The sequence below is a fragment of the Scyliorhinus torazame genome, chromosome 13 (genome assembly GCF_047496885.1).
Source record: "Scyliorhinus torazame isolate Kashiwa2021f chromosome 13, sScyTor2.1, whole genome shotgun sequence".
Classification (NCBI taxonomy): Eukaryota; Metazoa; Chordata; class Chondrichthyes; order Carcharhiniformes; family Scyliorhinidae; genus Scyliorhinus; species Scyliorhinus torazame.
The window spans coordinates 88,284,871-88,299,075 of NC_092719.1; the positions used below are offsets into that span (position 1 = coordinate 88,284,871).

A 14,205-nucleotide genomic window follows, 5' to 3' on the forward strand; every position below is an offset into this window, starting at 1 on the left:
CTGCCTGAAATATATTAATTCTAGAAACTCACTCGGCAGCAGCTTTCCACAATTCACTCCCCGCAACAGCCAATCAGCGTTGCCGCTCTGCCGCCCTCTGCAGGACATAACCCCAAAGAAACCGCCTCTCCCCCTCCTCCTGTGCTAAAATGAGGCATCTTGGAATTTTATATGAAAATGAAAATTGCTTATTGTCACGAGTAGGCTTCAAATGAAGTTACTGTGAAAAGCCCCTAGTCGCCACATTCCGACGCCTGTTCGGGGAGGCTGGTACGGGAATTGAACAATGCTGCTGGCCTGCCTTGATCTGCTATAAAAGCCAGATCTTTAGCCCTGTGCTAAACCAGCCCCATATTTATTCCCTGACCTGAACCTCCCTCCCTCTGTCCTCCCAATTCCATTTGGATTCCGTGTGGGTCCCCCCGCTGGACACTCTTATACATCATCCCAGCAGCCATACTGACCTCTAACCATTACCCCCAAGTTCAATAAGGGACTGGGCATTGGAAACCCTATTGGATGCTCTATCTGCCATCTGGGCTGAATGTAACAGATCCTATGGCTTTAATAGGAGATGACCAATATTTATCCCTCAACCAACTTCACTCAGACGGATGATTTGTTATTTGTTTTGTTGCTGATTGGGCGAGTTTGCATTGGACCGATTGCCTGCTGTGTTTCTCTGCATTTTAACAGTGGTTACACTTCAAAAATAAACAATTGCCTGTAAAACATTTTGAGATGTTCTAGGGTCAGGGCAGATGCTATTGTAAATGCAGTCTTTTGTTACTGAACATTAGTAAAAGTAAAGTGAAATCGCCATAGTCCCAGATGACCATAGGCAGCTTTCCTCTTTGAGGAGAGAGCTGAATCATGGTGATTTAACCTGAGGATCACCGCACCTCAGGCAAGGAGCAAGGATAACCTCAGCCAGTGGGGGAATTGAATCTGTTGACCTTACACTGCATCACAAAGCAGCTGTCCATCCAACTGAGCTATACCGGCCCCATTTGTACAGTTGTGCAATAGAGGCAATGTAACAACTAATGAATTTGGCACTAATGGTGGAAACTGGTTTATTCATACAGGTCTCTTATTTAATTCTGTCCACTTGGAAATGTTTACTCTTTCACACTTTTGAGGCAGATAATGCTGATTGGTGTCAGTGCAATGTGGAGGAATGCAAAACAGTCAAAAAGTCTGATAAAAAAATTGTAAATGGATTAGAATTGATCTGTGAGAGATTACAATGTGCAGTCATTGGAAAAAATGACAAGATTCATTTCCAAGACACTAACAATCACTGCCAGATATATAATCCTTTTTTCAAGAAGGATATTGGAGTTGTAACTTTCTTGTATTAAATATTAATATTCCAATAAATATGCATAGCTTTGCTATCGTAAAGGATACCTTTGCATATTTTGTACCTTAATGATTTTTGCGGGGCGAGGGGTACTGTACCGTGCAAAAAGGAATGTGCTGTGTAAATGAAAATGTAAATGGTCTCTGTGAGGATGGGGAGACCATCCCTTAATACGTAATCAAGAAATATCCTCAAAGCAGCAGAGCAACTTTTCAGCTCACACTGCCAATTCAAAGGAACATGTTAAATGGTTTAATTGTTAATATTCAAGGTGGTTCCAAATGAATGTCACCAAACTATTATCTTCAGAAGCAAGGTCAAGGATAGTGCAGTCTGGGCTTAGAAATTGTTAATTATATTGATAAAGTGATTGTGCCTCTCGGTCCCAAATCAATCTCATAGTCTTCAACAAGCATTGAAAGATGCTAAGTACTATTCAACTAATTTGCCATGGGACAACCAGTGACACCTGGTCTTCCTCAACACCAAGTCTCAGGGAGGGATCGAGCAAAACTGACAGTTCGTCAAATGGGGATGGGGGGAGTTGTGATCAGGGCTGTAAGTGTAACATGCCCCTCCCAGAACATGTAAATCTCCTGCTGTAAAGACTGAGAATGTTTAATGGTCTCCAATTCACAGTGGCTGATTGATCGCACCCAGAAACTGGCCAATATTGTAATTAATAAAGTTATTGCCGTGTCTGAGACGTTTAATCGGAGGATCTGCCAGCAGTACGACAGCATCATGAGGAAAATAACCAACACAACCGACTCCACTCGCAAACTGGTCCAAGTGCAAAATTATGTGGATACCTTGAGGAGCTGTGCAATGCTTCAGCTTCAGGTAGAGCCGTTCCTTTTCTTCCCTGTAATTCGGGGATTTTAATGATGACAGGCATTCCAATAGGCCAGAGCAGAATGTCTGAACTTAATCTCTAAAGGTCTTTCCTTCTGCTGATTTCCGACACAGAGTTAAAGATTTAGTTTGTGGTTCTAAATGCAGAGCAGAGTTTTTATCCTGTGGTGGTGCAAAGTTAATGCTGCATGTTTCCAAATTTGCCACAGATCAATCAGCATTCGTAACTTCTGCATGATAATCGAAAGATCCATCTTCACTCCCTGATGTTTAATTTTGTACGGGGTGTGTAGCTGCAGGCTAAAATGTCACCCCGATGTCTCGCTAATGAGAATACCTGCAATGTTAGATACCTGACAGGGAATCCTTGGCATATACAAAGGATTTGAGGGGGGGGTGGGCATGGCACATGTGACAAGCCTCAATATTAATGTCTCTTTTTAAATTAAACATGAAGCACACAGCCATCTTTTTAATTACTGTCATAAGGTGGGTAGGAGTGAAGGTACACTGATAGGCTGGAAACACCCATCTAGAGGGAGTTTTACAACATCTATACACTGCTGTGTGCTTGCAGAAACAATTCACTTGACCCTCCGCACCTCACGTTAACTTGCTTCCATATTGTAGAATGTTTGTGAAAAAAGCACAGAGTCTACAATATAGGGAGATCTACCTGAGTGAAGCGATCCGTGTCTAATCTGGCGATGCCAAAAAATCTGAACTCAATAACTTGGAACCAGCTGGGAAAACTAGACAAGTTGTGTGTTTGCATTATCCTGCTCATCGTCTCCTGGGTATTAGTGAGTTGGAAATCATTTTGATTATCAGTTTGTGTCACTGGGATTTGAATGCCCAGCACTGAGGAACGGTCCATGGATTGTGGACTGGAAACAAAAGAGCTTTGTGTCATCTTGGACAGGACAAGCTGGACATAGCGGCTGAGAATCTCCTCTTCCTGGTGGAGTATGCGTCGCTTTCCAAGAAGGACATCGTTCTGAATGGCAACACCTTCTCATGGCCAGAGAGGATCAGTCCACTCATCAGAAACAGGTCTGTTTGCAAATTCACATTGTCCCAGGGAAGAAGGGTACATCTCTGTAAAATGAGCAGTCTGTCTGTGAAAGATTTGTAACCCGTTCCCTTGGCACTGAGAGTGAGAAAGAGCAGTGCGAGATGACCCGTTCCTTTATCACTGAGAGTGAGAAAGAGCAGTGCGAGATGACCCGTTCCCTTAGCACTGAGAGTGAGAAAGAGCAGTGCAAGATGACCCGTTCCCTTTGCACTGAGAGTGAGAAAGAGCAGTGCGAGATGACCCGTTCCCTTAGCATTGAGAGTGCGAAAGAGCAGTGCAAGATGACCCGTTCCCTTAGCACTGAGAGTGAGAAAGAGCAGTGCGAGATGACTCGTTCCCTTAGCACTGAGAGTGAGAAAGAGCAGTGCGAGATGACCCGTTCCCTTAGCACTGAGAGTGAGAAAGAGCAGTGCGAGATGACCCGTTCCCTTAGCACTGAGAGTGAGAAAGAGCAGTGCCAGATGACCCGTTCCCTTAGCACTGAGAGTGAGAAAGAACAGTGCCAGATGACCCGTTCCCTGAGCACTGAGAGTGAGAAAGAGCTGTGCCAGATGACCCGTTCCCTTAGCACTGAGAGTGAGAAAGAGCAGTGCCAGATGACCCGTTCCCTTAGCACTGAGTGAGAAAGAGCAGTGCTAGATGACCCGTTCCCGTAGCACTGAGAGTGAGAAAGAGCTGTGCCAGATGACCCGTTCCCTTAGCACTGAGAGTGAGAAAGAGCTGTGCCAGATGACCCGTTCCCTTAGCAATGAGAGTGAGAAAGAGCAGTGCCAGATGACCCGTTCCCAAAGCACTGAGTGAGAAAGAGCAGTGCTAGATGACCCGTTCCCTTAGCACTGAGTGAGAAAGAACAGTGCCAGATGACCCGTTCCCTTAGTACTGAGAATGAGAAAGAGCAGTGCGAGATGACCCTTTCCAGTAGCACTGAGAGTGAGAAAGAGCTGTGCGAGATGACCCGTTCCCTTAGCACTGAGAGTGAGAAAGAGCTGTGCCAGATGACCCGTTCCCTTAGCAATGAGAGTGAGAAAGAGCAGTGCCAGATGACCCTTTCCCGTAGCACTGAGAGTGAGAAAGAGCAGTGCGAGATGACCCGTTCCCTTAGCACTGAGAGTGAGAAAGAACAGTGCGAGATGACCCGTTCCCTTAGCACTGAGAGTGAGAAAGAACAGTGCCAGATGACCCATTCCCTTAGCACTGAGAGTGAGAAAGAGCAGTGCGAGATGACCCGTTCTCTTAGCACTGAGAGTGAGAAAGAGCAGTGCCAGATGACCCGTTCCCTAAGCACTGAGTGAGAAAGAACAGTGCGAGATGACCCATTCCCTTAGCACTGAGAGTGAGAAAGAGCTGTGCCAGATGACCCGTTCCCTTAGCACTGAGAGTGAGAAAGAGCAGTGCGAGATGACCCGTTCCCTTAGCACTGAGTGAGAAAGAGCAGTGCGAGATGACCCGTTCCCTTAGCACTGAGAGTGAGAAAGAGCAGTGCCAGATGACCCGTTCCCTTAGCACTGAGAGTGAGAAAGAGCAGTGCGAGATGACCCGTTCCCTTAGCACTGAGAGTGAGAAAGAGCAGTGCGAGATGACCCATTCCCTCAGCACTGAGAGTGAGAAAGAGCAGTGCCAGATGACCCATTCCCTTAGCACTGAGAGTGAGAAAGAGCAGTGCGAGATGACCCATTCCCTTAGCACTGAGAGTGAGAAAGAGCAGTGCCAGATGACCCGTTCCCTTAGCACTGAGTGAGAAAGAGCAGTGCTAGATGACCCGTTCCCGTAGCACTGAGAGTGAGAAAGAGCTGTGCCAGATGACCCGTTCCCTTAGCACTGAGAGTGAGAAAGAGCAGTGCCAGATGACCCGTTCCCTTAGCACTGAGAGTGAGAAAGAGCAGTGCCAGATGACCCGTTCCCAAAGCACTGAGTGAGAAAGAGCAGTGCTAGATGACCCGTTCCCTTAGCACTGAGAGTGAGAAAGAGCAGTGCCAGATGACCCGTTCCCTTAGTACTGAGAATGAGAAAGAGCAGTGCGAGATGACCCTTTCCAGTAGCACTGAGAGTGAGAAAGAGCTGTGCGAGATGACCCATTCCCTTAGCACTGAGAGTGAGAAAGAGCTGTGCCAGATGACCCGTTCCCTTAGCAATGAGAGTGAGAAAGAGCAGTGCCAGATGACCCTTTCCCGTAGCACTGAGAGTGAGAAAGAGCAGTGCGAGATGACCCGTTCCCTTAGCACTGAGAGTGAGAAAGAACAGTGCGAGATGACCCGTTCCCTTAGCACTGAGAGTGAGAAAGAGCAGTGCCAGATGACCCATTCCCTTAGCACTGAGAGTGAGAAAGAGCAGTGCGAGATGACCCGTTCTCTTAGCACTGAGAGTGAGAAAGAGCAGTGCCAGATGACCCGTTCCCTAAGCACTGAGTGAGAAAGAACAGTGCGAGATGACCCATTCCCTTAGCACTGAGAGTGAGAAAGAGCTGTGCCAGATGACCCGTTCCCTTAGCACTGAGAGTGAGAAAGAGCAGTGCGAGATGACCCGTTCCCTTAGCACTGAGTGAGAAAGAGCAGTGCGAGATGACCCGTTCCCTTAGCACTGAGAGTGAGAAAGAGCAGTGCCAGATGACCCGTTCCCTTAGCACTGAGAGTGAGAAAGAGCAGTGCGAGATGACCCGTTCCCTTAGCACTGAGTGAGAAAGAACAGTGCGAGATGACCCATTCCCTTAGCACTGAGAGTGAGAAAGAGCAGTGCCAGATGACCCGTTCCGTTAGCACTGAGAGTGAGAAAGAGCAGTGCGAGATGACCCGTTCCCTTAGCACTGAGAGTGAGAAAGAGCAGTGCGAGATGACCCATTCCCTTAGCACTGAGAGTGAGAAAGAGCAGTGCCAGATGACCCATTCCCTTAGCACTGAGAGTGAGAAAGAGCAGTGCGAGATGACCCATTCCCTTAGCACTGAGAGTGAGAAAGAGCAGTGCCAGATGACCCATTCCCTTAGCACTGAGAGTGAGAAAGAGCTGTGCCAGATGACCCGTTCCCTTAGCAATGAGAGTGAGAAAGAGCAGTGCCAGATGACCCTTTCCCGTAGCACTGAGAGTGAGAAAGAGCAGTGCGAGATGACCCGTTCCCTTAGCACTGAGAGTGAGAAAGAACAGTGCGAGATGACCCGTTCCCTTAGCACTGAGAGTGAGAAAGAGCAGTGCCAGATGACCCATTCCCTTAGCACTGAGAGTGAGAAAGAGCAGAGCGAGATGACCCGTTCTCTTAGCACTGAGAGTGAGAAAGAGCAGTGCCAGATGACCCGTTCCCTAAGCACTGAGTGAGAAAGAACAGTGCGAGATGACCCATTCCCTTAGCACTGAGAGTGAGAAAGAGCTGTGCCAGATGACCCGTTCCCTTAGCACTGAGAGTGAGAAAGAGCAGTGCGAGATGACCCGTTCCCTTAGCACTGAGTGAGAAAGAGCAGTGCGAGATGACCCGTTCCCTTAGCACTGAGAGTGAGAAAGAGCAGTGCCAGATGACCCGTTCCCTTAGCACTGAGAGTGAGAAAGAGCAGTGCGAGATGACCCGTTCCCTTAGCACTGAGTGAGAAAGAACAGTGCGAGATGACCCATTCCCTTAGCACTGAGAGTGAGAAAGAGCAGTGCCAGATGACCCGTTCCCTTAGCACTGAGAGTGAGAAAGAGCAGTGCGAGATGACCCGTTCCCTTAGCACTGAGAGTGAGAAAGAGCAGTGCGAGATGACCCATTCCCTTAGCACTGAGAGTGAGAAAGAGCAGTGCCAGATGACCCATTCCCTTAGCACTGAGAGTGAGAAAGAGCAGTGCGAGATGACCCATTCCCTTAGCACTGAGAGTGAGAAAGAGCAGTGCCAGATGACCCATTCCCTTAGCACTGAGAGTGAGAAAGAGCAGTGCGAGATGACCCGTTCCCTTAGCACTGAGAGTGAGAAAGAGCAGTGCCAGATGACCCGTTCCCTTAGCACTGAGAGTGAGAAAGAGCAGTGCGAGATGACCCATTCCCTTAGCACTGAGAGTGAGAAAGAGCAGTGCCAGATGACCCGTTCCCTTAGCACTGAGAGTGAGAAAGAGCAGTGCCAGATGACCCGTTCCCTTAGCACTGAGAGTGAGAAAGAGCAGTGCGAGATGACCCATTCCCTTAGCACTGAGAGTGAGAAAGAGCAGTGCCAGATGACCCATTCCCTTAGCACTGAGAGTGAGAAAGAGCTGTGCCAGATGACCCGTTCCCTTAGCACTGAGAGTGAGAAAGAGCAGTGCCAGATGACCCGTTCCCTTAGCACTGAGAGTGAGAAAGAGCAGTGCGAGATGACCCGTTCCCTTAGCACTGAGAGTGAGAAAGAGCAGTGCCAGATGACCCGTTCCCTTAGCACTGAGAGTGAGAAAGAGCAGTGCGAGATGACCCGTTCCCTTAGCACTGAGAGTGAGAAAGAGCAGTGCCAGATGACCCGTTCCCGTAGCACTGAGAGTGAGAAAGAGCAGTGCCAGATGACCCGTTCCCTTAGCACTGAGTGAGAAAGAGCAGTGCGAGATGACCCGTTCCCTTAGCACTGAGTGAGAAAGAGCAGTGCGAGATGACCCGTTCCCTTAGCACTGAGAGTGAGAAAGAGCAGTGCTAGATGACCCGTTCCCGTAGCACTGAGAGTGAGAAAGAGCTGTGCCAGATGACCCGTTCCCTTAGCACTGAGAGTGAGAAAGAGCAGTGCCAGATGACCCGTTCCCTTAGCACTGAGTGAGAAAGAGCAGTGCGAGATGACCCGTTCCCTTAGCACTGAGTGAGAAACAGCAGTGCGAGATGACCCGTTCCCTTAGCACTGAGAGTGAGAAAGAGCAGTGCAAGATGACCCGTTCCCTTAGCACTGAGTGAGAAAGAGCAGTGCGAGATGACCCGTTCCCTTAGCACTGAGTGAGAAAGAGCAGTGCGAGATGACCCGTTCCCTTAGCACTGAGAGTGAGAAAGAGCAGTGCAAGATGACCCGTTCCCTTAGCACTGAGTGAGAAAGAGCAGTGCGAGATGACCCGTTCCCTTAGCACTGAGAGTGAGAAAGAGCAGTGCGAGATGACCCGTTCCCTTAGCACTGAGTGAGAAAGAGCTGTGCCAGATGACCCGTTCCCTTAGCACTGAGAGTGAGAAAGAGCAGTGCCAGATGACCCGTTCCCTTAGCACTGAGAGTGAGAAAGAGCAGTGCGAGATGACCCTTTCCCGTAGCACTGAGAGTGAGAAAGAGCAGTGCCAGATGACCCGTTCCCTTAGCACTGAGAGTGAGAAAGAGCAGTGCGAGATGACCCGTTCTCTTAGCACTGAGAGTGAGAAAGAACAGTGCGAGATGACCCGTTCCCTTAGCACTGAGAGTGAGAAAGAGCAGTGCGAGATGACCCGTTCCCTTAGCACTGAGTGAGAAAGAACAGTGCGAGATCACCCATTCCCTTAGCACTGAGAGTGAGAAAGAGCTGTGCCAGATGATCCGTTCTCTTAGCACTGAGTGAGAAAGAACAGTGCGAGATGACCCATTCCCTTAGCACTGAGTGAGAAAGAGCTGTGCTAGATGACCCGTTCCCTTAGCACTGAGAGTGAGAAAGAGCAGTGCCAGATGACCCGTTGCCTTAGCACTGAGAGTGAGAAAGAGCAGTGCCAGATGACCCGTTCCCTTAGCACTGAGAGTGAGAAAGAGCTGTGCGAGATGACCCGTTCCCTTAGCACTGAGAGTGAGAAAGAGCAGTGCGAGATGACCCATTCCCTTAGCACTGAGAGTGAGAAAGAGCAGTGCTAGATGACCCGTTCCCTTAGCACTGAGAGTGAGAAAGAGCAGTGCGAGATGACCCATTCCCTTAGCACTGAGAGTGAGAAAGAGCAGTGCTAGATGACCCGTTCCCTTAGCACTGAGTGAGAAAGAGCTGTGCCACATGACCCGTTCCCTTAGCACTGAGAGTGAGAAAGAACAGTGCGAGATGACCCATTCCCTTAGCACTGAGTGAGAAAGAGCAGTGTGAGATGACCCATTCCCTTAGCACTGAGAGTGAGAAAGAGCTGTGCTAGATGACGCGTTCCCTTAGCACTGAGAGTGAGCAAGAGCAGTGCCACATGACCCGTTCCCTTAGCACTGAGAGTGAGAAAGAGCAGTGCGAGATGACCCGTTCCGTTAGCACTGAGAGTGAGAAAGAGCAGTGCCACATGACCCGTTCCCTTAGCACTGAGATTGAGAAAGAGCAGTGCGAGATGACCCGTTCCCTTAGCACTGAGAGTGAGAAAGAACAGTGCCAGATGATCCGTTCCCTTAGCACTGAGAGTGAGAAAGAGCAGTGCGAGATGACCCGTTCCCTTAGCACTGAGAGTGAGAAAGAGCAGTGCGAGATGATCCGTTCCCTTAGCACTGAGTGAGAAAGAGCAGTGCCACATGACCCGTTCCCTTAGCACTGTTATTGAGAAAGAACAGTGCGAGATGACCCGTTCCCTTAGCACTGAGAGTGAGAAAGAGCAGTGCCACATGACCTGTTCCCTTAGCACTGAGAGTGAGAAAGAGCAGTGCGAGATGACCCGTTCTCTTAGCACTGAGAGTGAGAAAGAGCAGTGCGAGATGACCCGTTCCCTTAGCACTGAGAGTGAGAAAGAGCTGTGCCAGATGACCCGTTCCCTTAGCACTGAGAGTGAGAAAGAGCAGTGCCACATGACCCGTTCCCTTAGCACTGAGTGAGAAAGAACAGTGCGAGATGACCCATTCCCTTAGCACTGAGAGTGAGAAAGAGCAGTGCGAGATGACCCGTTCCCTTAGCACTGAGTGAGAAAGAACAGTGCGAGATGACCCATTCCCTTAGCACTGAGAGTGAGAAAGAGCAGTGCCAGATGACCCATTCCCTTAGCACTGAGAGTGAGAAAGAGCAGTGCTAGATGACCCGTTCCCTTAGCACTGAGAGTGAGAAAGAGCAGTGCCAGATGACCCATTCCCTTAGCACTGAGAGTGAGAAAGAGCAGTGCTAGATGACCCATTCCCTTAGCACTGAGAGTGAGAAAGAGCAGTGCGAGATGACCCGTTCCCTTAGCACTGAGTGAGAAAGAACAGTGCGAGATGACCCATTCCCTTAGCACTGAGAGTGAGAAAGAGCAGTGCCAGATGACCCATTCCCTTAGCACTGAGAGTGAGAAAGAGCAGTGCTAGATGACCCGTTCCCTTAGCACTGAGTGAGAAAGAACAGTGCGAGATGACCCATTCCCTGAGCACTGAGAGTGAGAAAGAGCAGTGCCAGATGACCCGTTCCCTTAGCACTGAGAGTGAGAAAGAGCAGTGCTAGATGACCCGTTCCCTTAGCACTGAGAGTGAGAAAGAGCAGTGCGAGATGACCCGTTCCCTTAGCACTGAGAGTGAGAAAGAGCAGTGCGAGATGACCCGTTCCCTTAGCACTGAGTGAGAAAGAGCTGTGCCAGATGACCCGTTCCCTTAGCACTGAGAGTGAGAAAGAGCAGTGCCAGATGACCCGTTCCCTTAGCACTGAGAGTGAGAAAGAGCAGTGCGAGATGACCCTTTCCCGTAGCACTGAGAGTGAGAAAGAGCAGTGCCAGATGACCCGTTCCCTTAGCACTGAGAGTGAGAAAGAGCAGTGCGAGATGACCCGTTCTCTTAGCACTGAGAGTGAGAAAGAACAGTGCGAGATGACCCGTTCCCTTAGCACTGAGAGTGAGAAAGAGCAGTGCGAGATGACCCGTTCCCTTAGCACTGAGTGAGAAAGAACAGTGCGAGATCACCCATTCCCTTAGCACTGAGAGTGAGAAAGAGCTGTGCCAGATGATCCGTTCTCTTAGCACTGAGTGAGAAAGAACAGTGCGAGATGACCCATTCCCTTAGCACTGAGTGAGAAAGAGCTGTGCTAGATGACCCGTTCCCGTAGCACTGAGAGTGAGAAAGAGCAGTGCTAGATGACCCATTCCCTTAGCACTGAGAGTGAGAAAGAGCAGTGCGAGATGACCCGTTCCCTGAGCACTGAGTGAGAAAGAACAGTGCGAGATGACCCGTTCCCTTAGCACTGAGTGAGAAAGAACAGTGCGAGATGACCCGTTCCCTTAGCACTGAGAGTGAGAAAGAGCAGTGCGAGATGACCCGTTCCCTTAGCACTGAGTGAGAAAGAACAGTGCGAGATCACCCATTCCCTTAGCACTGAGTGAGAAAGAACAGTGCGAGATGACCCATTCCCTTAGCACTGAGTGAGAAAGAGCTGTGCTAGATGACCCGTTCCCTTAGCACTGAGAGTGAGAAAGAGCAGTGCCAGATGACCCGTTGCCTTAGCACTGAGAGTGAGAAAGAGCAGTGCCAGATGACCCGTTCCCTGAGCACTGAGAGTGAGAAAGAGCTGTGCGAGATGACCCGTTCCCTTAGCACTGAGAGTGAGAAAGAGCAGTGCGAGATGACCCATTCCCTTAGCACTGAGAGTGAGAAAGAGCAGTGCTAGATGACCCGTTCCCTTAGCACTGAGAGTGAGAAAGAGCAGTGCGAGATGACCCATTCCCTTAGCACTGAGAGTGAGAAAGAGCAGTGCTAGATGACCCGTTCCCTTAGCACTGAGAGTGAGAAAGAGCAGTGCTAGATGACCCGTTCCCTTAGCACTGAGAGTGAGAAAGAGCAGTGCGAGATGACCCGTTCCCTTAGCACTGAAAGTGAGAAAGAGCAGTGCCACATGACCCGTTCCCTTAGCACTGAGAGTGAGAAAGAGCAGTGCCACATGACCCGTTCCCTTAGCACTGAGAGTGAGAAAGAGCAGTGCGAGATGACCCGTTCCCTTAGCACTGAGAGTGAGAAAGAACAGTGCCAGATGATCCGTTCCCTTTGCACTGAGAGTGAGAAAGAGCAGTGCGAGATGACCCGTTCCCTTAGCACTGAGAGTGAGAAAGAGCAGTGCGAGATGACCCGTTCCCTTAGCACTGAGTGAGAAAGAGCAGTGCCACATGACCCGTTCCCTTAGCACTGAGAGTGAGAAAGAGCAGTGCGAGATGACCCGTTCCCGTAGCACTGAGAGTGAGAAAGAACTGTGCCACATGTCCCGTTCCCTTAGCACTGAGAGTGAGAAAGAGCAGTGCCAGATGACCCATTCCCTTAGCACTGAGAGTGAGAAAGAGCAGTGCCAGATGACCCGTTCCCGTAGCACTGAAAGGGAGAAAGAGCAGTGCGAGATGACCCGTTCCCTTAGCACTGAGAGTGAGAAAGAGCAGTGCCAGATGGCCCGTTCCCGTAGCACTGAGAGTGAGAAAGAGCAGTGCCAGATGACCCGTTGCCTTAGCACTGAGAGTGAGAAAGAGCAGTGCCAGATGACCCGTTCCCGTAGCACTGAGAGTGAGAAAGAGCAGTGCGAGATGACCCGTTCCCTTAGCACTGAGAGTGAGAAAGAGCTGTGCCAGATGACCCGTTCCCTTAGCACTGAGAGTGAGACATAGCAGTGCCAGATGACCCGTTCCCTTAGCACTGAGAGTGAGAAAGAGCAGTGCTAGATGACCCGTTCCCTTAGCACTGAGAGTGAGAAAGAGCAGTGCCAGATGACCCGTTCCCTTAGCACTGAGAGTGAGAAAGAGCAGTGCGAGATGATCCGTTCCCTTAGCACTGAGAGTGAGAAAGAGCAGTGCGAGATGACCCGTTCCCTTAGCACTGAGAGTGAGAAAGAGCAGTGCGAGATGACCCGTTCCCTTAGCACTGAGAGTGAGAAAGAACAGTGCCAGATGACCCATTCCCTTAGCACTGAGAGTGAGAAAGAGCAGTGCTAGATGACCCGTTCCCTCAGCACTGAGAGTGAGATAGAGCAGTGCGAGATGACCCGTTCCCGTAGCACTGAGAGTGAGAAAGAACAGTGCGAGATGACCCGTTCCCTTAGCACTGAGTGAGAAAGAGCAGTGCCACATGACCCGTTCCCTTAGCACTGAGAGTGAGAAAGAGCAGTGCTAGATGACCCGTTCCCTCAGCACTGAGAGTGAGATAGAGCAGTGCGAGATGACCCGTTCCCGTAGCACTGAGAGTGAGAAAGAGCAGTGCTAGATGACCCATTCCCTTAGCACTGAGAGTGAGAAAGAGCAGTGCGAGATGACCCGTTCCCTTAGCACTGAGTGAGAAAGAACAGTGCGAGATGACCCGTTCCCTTCGCACTGAGTGAGAAAGAACAGTGCGAGATGACCCGTTCCCTTAGCACTGAGAGTGAGAAAGAGCAGTGCGAGATGACCCGTTCCCTTAGCACTGAGTGAGAAAGAACAGTGCGAGATCACCCATTCCCTTAGCACTGAGTGAGAAAGAACAGTGCGAGATGACCCATTCCCTTAGCACTGAGTGAGAAAGAGCTGTGCTAGATGACCCGTTCCCTTAGCACTGAGAGTGAGAAAGAGCAGTGCCAGATGACCCGTTGCCTTAGCACTGAGAGTGAGAAAGAGCAGTGCCAGATGACCCGTTCCCTGAGCACTGAGAGTGAGAAAGAGCTGTGCGAGATGACCCGTTCCCTTAGCACTGAGAGTGAGAAAGAGCAGTGCGAGATGACCCATTCCCTTAGCACTGAGAGTGAGAAAGAGCAGTGCTAGATGACCCGTTCCCTTAGCACTGAGAGTGAGAAAGAGCAGTGCGAGATGACCCATTCCCTTAGCACTGAGAGTGAGAAAGAGCAGTGCTAGATGACCCGTTCCCTTAGCACTGAGAGTGAGAAAGAGCAGTGCTAGATGACCCGTTCCCTTAGCACTGAGAGTGAGAAAGAGCAGTGCGAGATGACCCGTTCCCTTAGCACTGAAAGTGAGAAAGAGCAGTGCCACATGACCCGTTCCCTTAGCACTGAGAGTGAGAAAGAGCAGTGCCACATGACCCGTTCCCTTAGCACTGAGAGTGAGAAAGAGCAGTGCGAGATGACCCGTTCCCTTAGCACTGAGAGTGAGAAAGAACAGTGCGAGATGACCCGTTCC

General features: G+C 49.9%; 1 protein-coding gene across 1 annotated transcript in view; it reads left to right on the forward strand.

Annotated features, from left to right (window-relative positions):
* The window catches only part of LOC140388180 (dynein axonemal heavy chain 3-like), a 1,528,048-nt gene that overhangs the window by 408,655 nt on the left and 1,105,188 nt on the right, over positions 1 to 14,205 (forward strand). The window contains exons 15-16 of the mRNA XM_072471941.1: positions 2,006 to 2,209; positions 3,144 to 3,274. Of these exons, the coding sequence (XP_072328042.1) occupies positions 2,006 to 2,209; positions 3,144 to 3,274 (335 nt within the window). The remainder of the gene's footprint in view (positions 1 to 2,005; positions 2,210 to 3,143; positions 3,275 to 14,205) is intronic.